The sequence below is a fragment of the Notothenia rossii genome (genome assembly GCF_949606895.1).
Source record: "Notothenia rossii genome assembly, chromosome: 5".
NCBI classification, from domain to species: Eukaryota; Metazoa; Chordata; class Actinopteri; order Perciformes; family Nototheniidae; genus Notothenia; species Notothenia rossii.
Window position 1 is genome coordinate 18,947,230 of NC_136903.1, and position 9,706 is coordinate 18,956,935.

At 47.6% G+C, this 9,706-nt stretch overlaps 1 protein-coding gene across 1 annotated transcript in view; it reads left to right on the top strand.

Moving 5' to 3' along the window:
- Window positions 1–9,706, top strand: part of LOC307039557 (voltage-dependent calcium channel subunit alpha-2/delta-1) — a 65,827-nt gene that overhangs the window by 20,129 nt on the left and 35,992 nt on the right. The window contains exons 4-6 of the mRNA XM_079681702.1: window positions 1,547–1,606; window positions 2,327–2,362; window positions 3,234–3,363. Coding sequence (XP_079537828.1) covers window positions 1,547–1,606; window positions 2,327–2,362; window positions 3,234–3,363 — 226 coding nt within the window. The remainder of the gene's footprint in view (window positions 1–1,546; window positions 1,607–2,326; window positions 2,363–3,233; window positions 3,364–9,706) is intronic.

Sequence of the window (9,706 nt, forward strand, 5' to 3'; positions counted from 1 at the left end):
CATTTCCCGGGGGTTTGTAGCTGCACGGAGCGACGCATCTCTTCGCCCTTGACCCGAAACGTGCATGGTAAACGCACTCTCCGGTGTCTCCATGCCGGCTCGACACAGCCGTGTCCGGCCTCCGCCACGCTTTCTTGACTGCAGATGGGCCGCTGAGCGTCGCGGCTAACGTCTCTGAGCCTGGCGGTTGTGTAGCCAGAAAAAACGATCCGTTTCCTCAGCCAAAGCACGGGGCTCCGTGACAGGTGTGTTGGCTAGCGCCGTCTGGACCCGGGAAGGTAAGTGACGCAGGGAAATCTCCGTGAATAAAATCCGGGGATCCTCCCCCCCTAGCAGATTTAGCATTTTCTCCATCAGCTGAGATGGCTTGCTGTCTCCTAGGCCTTGAATGTCAAGTAATTGGCGGGCCCTCTCCTTAGCAGATAAGCTAAATGTCTTAAGGAGAAGGGCCTTAATCGCCTCATATTTGCCATGGTGCGGGGGGACTGCGGTAAATCCCACAAACCTGGACGACGCGGAGCTTCCCAGCGCTGCCACCACATGGTAGTATCTCAGGTCCCCGTCACGGACCTGTCGGCAGGTGAAGTGCGCCTCCACGTGTGCGAACCATGCCTCTGCGGCGTGCTCCCAGAATTCCGGCAGCTTTACGAACACATCGCGTTCAGCCATTCTCGTTAATTTCCCGGAAACTTTCTCGGAAACTTCAGGGTCACCAGTGTAGTGCCGTGAAAAGGGAGTCGGAGGCGGTGTATTCAGAATGGAGTTCCAATCTTTATTAGCCATTAATATCAGAGAGGTTAACACATGACTGCTCTGCTTGATGCGCTAGCAGGAATGGCAGCTGAAGTTACAGGTGTTCCCTACTAAAGGGTCCGTGTGGCAACACAATACGAGAGGTGAATTATGTCCAATAACGTGTCACCACAATATCTAAAATGAACACGTCGAAAGGGCGTATTTGCAGTGCATTTCAGTGCACTGTGCATTAGTAATGACATTTTTGAAATATCTTTTTGAAATGCATTTTCAATGAGGAACTACTCTTACGTTTTTCATTTTTTCTCTATTGCTTCTCAATTTGAGTGTGTGCATGTTAGAGATACGTGTAGAGCATTTTTCAGGCTGCTTACATTTATATCCCCCTGTTATTTTATCTATTGTGATTGACAGCCTCTCAGTTGGTAATCCATTAGCATTTGACTTTATTCACTAATCTACTGTTTCTACACCGCTGACCCCCCCCCCCCTTTCTCTTCCTTTTTCTTTTACTCTCATTTTCACTCACAAAAACACTACTCTCTTACATTACAACCTTTTCATTCTGCTTGTACAATACTGTGGTGTGGCCTTTAGCAAACAGTGCCGTAAGACCCTGATAGCCCTGTGGTTTTAGATTCTAATTACTTCTCTGTCTCCTGAATCTTCTCTTTCGTTCTTTTTTACATTTTCTTCTTTGCTCAGGTTTTCTATTATTAGACTGATGCCGTACAGGATGCGTGCCTTGTGCGATTTCCAATCTAAATCCCTGTCATATTTCACTCCCCAGAAACTAGCCACAGCTGCTGAGAACTTCCAGATGGAGCATGACTGGAAGGACGAATTTGAGGTAACGGAGGGACACAAAAATACAGACACACTCTTACAGCAATACCTACATAGGCAAATGTTTTACCTATGTGTTCGTTTTATGCGTGTGCTTTATGAACTGTATGTTTGTAAAACAAAGGGAGAGACATGAACACAAAAACAGTAACTGCCAATCACTAAATCCGGATTTACTGGCCATAAATTCTAGTCATAATAGATTCAATCTGTTTATGTCTGTGTCATTAGCAGTTATTACAGCGTCATTACTAAATGTGTTTATTGCATTTTATACACTGTGTGGCAGATACTGTGCTTTCTAAGAATCACAGTGGCACACAAGCACAACGCAAAGGAAAGCGGTGGTCAGGAAAATGACTTGTCACACAGACAGTTAAAGATGTGTCTGAGCTGTGAATTACCATATTGCTTTCTCAATTGCAAGGAAAATGTTTCCATGGAGCATTGCAAATGGCTGTGGGCACACAGGCACAGATGTAAAAAGAGGATACATTGCACACTCAGCTTAACTCATGCAGTATTCATTTCATCGGAGGCACAGACTAGTGTCTTCATTAACATAAAGCTGGAGAATTAACTAATGGAGTTGACTGCCAACAAAATAAAGAGCTGTTTAGAAATGTATTAAGCACTTCATGATGCATAAATGTTGCCCTTCTTTGTGCAACACCCTAAAGCAGCCACAAAGTGATATTTGGGCTTCCGTGTGACTTGTTTACAGGGCGATGAAATCTCCTACTACAACGCAAAGGACAATGTGAGTGTGCTTCCTTCCGCCTATTTGCTCTCCCCTTCCATGTTAGCCCCTGCAAACAGACAGGTCACACTCAGACACAGGCCGGTAATATGGTTTTACTACACAGCTCCGTCTGTCTCTTGTCCTCCCTTTCAACTCCTCCTCTTCACTCCTCTCCTCTGTTTCCTTTCCCTATTCACCACTTTCATATGGTATTCCTTTATCCTTGCCTCTTCTCCAGGCTTTTCTTCCAGTGTTCTTTCTCTCCCTCATCCCTCCTCCCACCCTCTCTCAGGTGAAGAGGTTTTCTGCCATGTTTCTCCTCTAATTGACAGATGAGATGTATGAGCTGGCTACACTGTTGCTTTATTAGGAAGCAACGGTTCACACTCTCTCTCTCCCTCCCCCCTCTTGCATTTTCTCTCTCCCTCTCCACCTCACCATCTCATTCCCTCTCTACTCTGCATTCCTTCCTCCATATCTCATCATGCTTTTCTTCATATATCTCCTCGTCTGTACTGCACTCATTGATGTAAATTGGTGAATGCACACTATGAGTTATACATCTCCACAAGGGGCATCGGCAATCTGGCTGTCTCTTGCTACTGCTCCAAAGTAAAGATGATAAGAAGGCGAAATAGCAAGATATCATCAAGAATATGGTGATGCTACATACACAGTATTTTCTTAAACGAGCTGGGAGGGTGTGAAAAGTGCAGCGATGACATTATCTCCTCAGACAGCAGGATGTAGAATCAGTCCTGTGCTTTTAAATAAAGCCGCAAACTGTGTCATGCATGCAATGAAGCAAACAAAATAGAGGCTTTGAATGATATCTTCAACACACAAAAAGCTTTATTGTCTGCATCTTGATTTTCCTTTTTCCCCTCAGCTGGATGTAAATGAGACGGAGGGAAGGAAATTCAGGATTCGACCAGACTTTAAAGAGGACCTGTCATTTAAACGTGTGACTGATTACAACCACACGGCTGTCCACATCCCCACTGACATTTATGATGGCTGTGAGTAGACACACACAAACACACACACACACACACACACACACACACACACACACACACACACACACACACACACACACACACACACACACACACACACACACACACACACACACACACACACACACACACACACACACACACACACACACCAAGTGGTAACCATGGATACAAGTGACACAACAGCCCATTATGAAATGTTGTTTACAGATTGCTCCTCTAGCAATTTTGCCCATGGTTAAATGATGATTTAAAAAAAAAAAGCAATACAGCATAATAGCATCTTCTCCTGAGCCCAATTTTCTCTTAGCTATAAGCCGTGTGTCATTGGGAAGTAAATGAATGGAGGGTCCTCGAAATGAAATGAATTGATGTTTTTTGCCCTTTGTCCTGAGCAAACCCATCAAGCTTTTGATAATGAGGCTTTTGATTCCTTCTTTTAATATGTCCTGAGGCTTAAATTAATTATTTAAGTAAGTAATAAGTGTACGTAAAAGTTGGATTGATTTAAATTCAAGCCAGTGGTCCCACTAAAGGTGAACTATTCATTCATTTTAATACAATACTGTATTGACAAGGTGCTTATGTTTTCGGCTCAGTTTGTCTGCTTGTCCACTTGTATGTGCATGATTTGATACTGTACTGTACTGGCTCGATTTCCATAACATTTTGTGGAAGGGAGTATTATATACCAAGAAATAATCCAATACATATTATGTTTTACTTTTGTTAGAAGTATGTGTTGCATTTATATGTCGTAGGAACATTGGAAAACAGCTATCAACTTGTCATTTAAAAGTTCTGGGCAAAACATCACGTCTGATGTTTTAAAGGTCCCATGTCATGCTTTTACGGTTATTACCCGTCCCCTTGTGTGTTATGAAGGTTTTTCTGCATGTAAACGGTGTGCAGAGCCAAAACCCTTAAAGTACACCCTGTAGCGAGTAAAACTCTAACACAGAAAATACCTCCCCAAAACGCCTCGTTGGTGAAACGTCATCATCCGAAAGCATGTACCCGGAATTAAATGGGCCAATCCGCGGAGCCGTTACGGTAAGCCCCCGCTCATTGGTCCTATCAACCTATAAACCTTTTTCTTACTCAATATCAAGCCACACTTATTGTTTTTATTTCGGCTGTGACTTTTTGTGTGTTCAGGTTGAGTTTGGCTGTGTTTGGCTATGTATCGCTAAACAAGGAAATCACACTTCCACGGAGCTCAGCGCGATTCACAACTTACCGACCAATCAGAGCACACTGGGCTCACAGGGAGGCGGGGGGGGGGGGGGGGGGGAGCTGCAGCGAGCCGTTTGGTGGAGAAAGTGAATACTGCTGAATACACATACTTTACAGAGATGCTGTATGCGTAACCAATGTGAGTTTGGAAAATTGCACAGTATTTTTCTATTTTAGTATACCTCAACAATGGAATTATGATCAGTGGATCTCTGAAGAACCAGCAACCTCTCTGAAGAACCAGCACCTTACTGTGGTAGAGAGGTTTGTGTGCCCTGATGAACCTGGGGGCTGTGTTGTCTGGAACCTTGTGTTCCTGGTAGGGTCTCCAATGGCAAATTGGTCTCAGGCAAGGGGCCAGACTAAGATTGGTTCACAAGACCTCATGAAAGAACAACAAAGAAGTGAGGATACCCGGCCCGGAGGAAGCCCGGGTTCCCCTTCCGGAGCCAGGCCCAGAAGGAGGACTCGTCGGCGAGCGTCTGGTGGCCGGGCTTGCCACGGAGCCCGGCCGGGCACAGCCCGAAAAGGCAACGTGGGCAACACCTCCGCTTCTCCGTCCCGCGGGCCCACCACCTACGGGAAACAGCGATGGGGTCGGGTGCACTGCCAGAAGGGGGGCAGTGAAGGCAGAGGGTCTCGACGGACCAGACCCGGGCGACAGAAGCTGGCTTTGGGGACGTGGAACGTCACCTCTCTGTGGGGGAAGGAGTCGGAGCTTGTGCGGCAGGTGGAGCATTACCAGTTGGATCTGGTTGGGCTCACCTCTACGCACAGCGTCGGCTTTGGAACCTTACTTCTGGATAGGGGTTGGACTCTATTCTTCTCTGGAGTTGCTCAAGGTGTGAGGCGCCGGGCGGGTGTGGGGATACTCACAAGTCCCCGGTTGGGGGCTTCGTTGTTGGAGTTTACCCCAGTGGACGAGAGGGTCGCCTCCCTACGCCTGCGGGTTATGGGGGGAAAACTCTGACTGTTGTGTGTGCTTATGCACCCAACAGCAGTTCAGAGTATACGGCCTTCTTGGAGACCCTGGAAAGAGTCCTGTATGGGGCTGCTGAAGGGGACTCTTTAATCTTGCTTTGAGACTTCAACGCACATGTGGGCAATGATGGAGACACTTGGAGGGGAGTGATTGGGAGGAACGGCCCCCCTGATCTGAACCGGAGTGGTGGTTTGTTACTGGACTTCTGTGCTAGTCATGGATTGGCCATAACAAACACCATGTTCGAACATAAGGATGCTCATAAGTGTACGTGGTACCAGAGCACCCTAGGCAGAAGGTCCATGATCGATTTCGTTATCGTATCATCGGACCTGAGGCTGTATGTTTTGGACACTCGGGTAAAGAGAGGGGCGGAGTTGTCAACTGATCACCATCTGGTGGTGAGTTGGGTCGAGTGGCGGGGGAAGCCTCTGGATAGACCTGGTAATTCCAAACGTGTAGTTCGGGTGAACTGGGAACGTCTGGAGGAGGCCCAAGTTCAGGAGGCCTTCACTCACACCTCCGGCGGAGCTTTTCGGGCATTCCTGTGGAGGTTGGGGACATTGAACCAGAGTGGTCGGTGTTCAAAGCCTCTATTGCCGAAGCCGCGGCGGGGAGCTGTGGTCTCAAGGTCCTAGGTGCCTCAAGGGGCGGTAACCCTCGAACCTCCTGGTGGACACCGGTGGTCAGGGAAGCCGTCCGACTGAAGAAGGAGGCCTTCAGGGATTTGTTATCCCGGGGGACTCCCGAGGCAGTTGCAAGGTACCGACAGGCCCGAAGGGAAGCAGCCTCAGCCGTGGCCGAGGCAAAGCAGCGGGTGTGGGAGAAGTTCGGAGAAGACATGGAAAAGGACTTTCGGGCGGCACCAAAGTTGATCTGGAAAACTGTCCGACACCTCAGGAGGGGGAAGCAGGGAACCATCCAAGCTGTGTACAGTAAGGATGGGACGTTGTCGACCTCAACTGATGGAGTGTTAGGGCGTTGGAAGGAGCACTTTGAGAACTCCTGAACCCGACACAAATCTCCCGGGGGGAGGTCACTGAGGTCGTCAAACAACTTCACAGTGGCAAAGCCCCGGAGTTGGATGAGATCCGCCCAGAAATGCTGAAGGCTCTGGGTGTTGAGGGACTGTCATGGTTGACACGTCTCATCAACATTGCGTGGAAGTCGGAAACAGTACCGAAGGAGTGGCAGACCGGGGGGGTGGTTCCCCTTTTTAAAAAGGGGGATCAGAGGGTGTGTGCCAATTACAGAGGCATCACACTACTCAGCCTCCCCGGGAAAGTTTACTCTAAGGTACTCGAAAGGAGGGTCAGGCCGATTGTCGAACCTCAGATTGAGGAGGAACAATGCGGATTCCGTCCTGGTCGTTGAACGACGGATCAGCTTTTTACTCTCGCAAGGATCCTGGAGGGGGCCTGGGAGTACGCTCATCCAGTCTACATGTGTTTTGTGGACTTGGAGAAGGCGTATGACAGGGTTCCCAGGGAGTCACTGTGGGAGGTGCTGCGGGAGTATGGGGTGAGGGGGTCTCTACTCAGGGCCATCCCATCTCTGTACTCCAAAGCGAGAGCTGTGTCCGGGTCCTCGGCAGTAAGTCGGACCCATTTCAGGTGAGGGTTGGCCTCCGCCAAGGCTGGGCTTTCTCACCAATCCTGTTTGTAATATACATGGATCGGATTTCAAGGCGTAGTCGTGGGGGAGGGGGTCTGCAGTTCAGTGGCCGAAGGATTTCACCACTGCTTTTTTCAGATGATGGCTTCATCGGTCTGTGACCTTCAGCACTCACTGGATCGGTTCGCAACCGAGTGTGAAGCGGCTGGAATGAGGATCAGCACCTCCAAATCTGAGGCCATGGTTCTCAGCAGGAAACCGATGGACTGTCCACTCTAAGTAGGGAATGAGTCCTTACCCATTGTGAAGGAGTTCAAGTATCTCCGGGTCTTGTTCTCGAGTGAGGGAACAATGGAGCGTGAGATGGGTCAGATAATCGGAGCAGCGGGAGCGGTACTGCAGTCGCTTTACCGCACCGTTGTGACGAAAAGGGAGCTGAGCCAGAAGGCAAAGCTCTCTGTCTACCGCGCCATTTTTGTTCCTACCCTCACCTATGGTCATGAAGGATGGGTCATGACCAAAAGAACGAGATTGTGGGTACAAGCGGCCGAGATGGGTTTTCTCCGCAGGATGGCTGGTGTCTCCCTTAGGGATAAGGTGAGAAGTTCGGTCATCCGGGAGGGACTCGGAGTTGAACCCCTACTCCTTCGCGTCGAAAGGAGCCAGTTGAGGTGGTTCGGGCACCTAGTTAGGATGCCACCTGGGCGCCTCCCCGGGGAGGTGTTCCAGGCATGTCCAGCTGGGAAGAGACCAAGGGGTAGACCGAGGACCAGATGGAGCGATTATATCTCTTCGCTGGCCTGGGAGCGCCTTGGGATCCCCCAGTCAGAGCTGATTGATGTGGCCAGGGAAAAGAAAGTTTGGGGCTCTGCTGGAACTGCTACCTCCGCGACCCGACCACGGATAAGCGGGAGAAGATGGATGGATGGATGGAAATGGCCATGACATGGGACATTTAATCATAATTATTTTAGCTATACTGAATAATAATAGCATGTGTGCAGGATAGCATTTTACAACCAAGAGAGGACCATTTCACTGTAGTGCCAGAACAGAACCTGCTTGATGGCCCTTTGAATGCATCAGGTTGTCAGTAGTTCTGGACTCTGGCATTTTAGTTAATAATAAATTAAGGTTATTACAAGACTTACGTGCATCCATTTAATTTTCTGTGTTAAAAAAGAGACATTTCTGATCATTTCATCATCATGTGGTGACATTTACCTTGAGTGGTTCAGAATAATTTGATTCTCTAGAGTGCCTGTGACATTAGCACAGCTCAAGTTGAATGTTAACTACTTAAGGATTTTCTTTTGAATATCTTAACTGTTGCCTGAATTATAGGCATATTATAATTTAACTGCTTTCTTTTTTTATCAAGTGGGACTCAAGAGCGATCCACACTAAGAACAATAACTAAAACCATAACTATAAATATAACAATGTGAACATCCACACTGTTGATGACTGCTGTAAACACTGGCGCCGAGCCCACGCTGCGCACTCCAGCTGTGTTGGGGCCCCAAAAAGGATGTTGATGACCTGTTACTGCTGTACATCGCGTAAAGAAAGAAATTAAAATAAGGATATGATTAAAAGACAAACAAAACAGTTGAGAGTATAGCTACTGCTGTGCAGCACAGCCATGGTGAAGGAATGTGGTGAAAAGAGAGGCAGTATATTACAATAAGTAGACTACACTTTATTGCAGCCTCCTGTCTTGAACACATACAGTACACCTTCATATTCGATTGGATTTTGATGGGCTGTCAGTGTTTTTATTGTAAATAAACCCGCTCTGAAAGTGATCCCAACAATATCCCTGCCACTGCCTGTCATAGGGTCTGGACTCTGGCATGCACTTGAATAGGACCATTTCTTTAAATTGCGGTGCCTTGCTCAGGGATACTTCACCAGGAGACATGGTTCATGATTACTTTAACAGTCCAATCACCGAGTTACTTCCTCCAAACACCAGCCTGCTTCGCTTGTGCTTGTGTATTTGTGTATGTGGTTGTATGAAACTGAGTTTCTTTGTGGGTGTGTTTAGATTTTCAGTAATTACAGTGGGATGTTGTGTGTCAGCAGTGACTTGGAGGGACAGCAGAATAGAGTGCCTTCCTCAGCATGCCCTCAGCCTGCTGGGGAACCGTCTGGCCCCAAGGTTAACCACTTTGCCTGTCCGCTTAACCCAAACACAGGGTCAGCAATGATGCATGAGATGGGCACACACTTTTGTCTTTGCATTTTATCTGTAAAATGCAAGCCTGCTTTATTAGCATGCCGTTGAAATTTTTTCTGACTTTGTGATTTGTTCCCAGGGATACCTCTCTGGCCATAATCTGGGCTTGGTGCCATGACTCCTCACACTGCTTTTTTAGTTAAGGGTTGTGTTTATTGGTAGCCTGTAATAAGTAAACATAGCTGCTGGGACCTATACAAGACTGACAGTCTGATCTCAGTGAGATAAAGCCACACTTTTTTTAGAATGGTTCAATATATATATATATA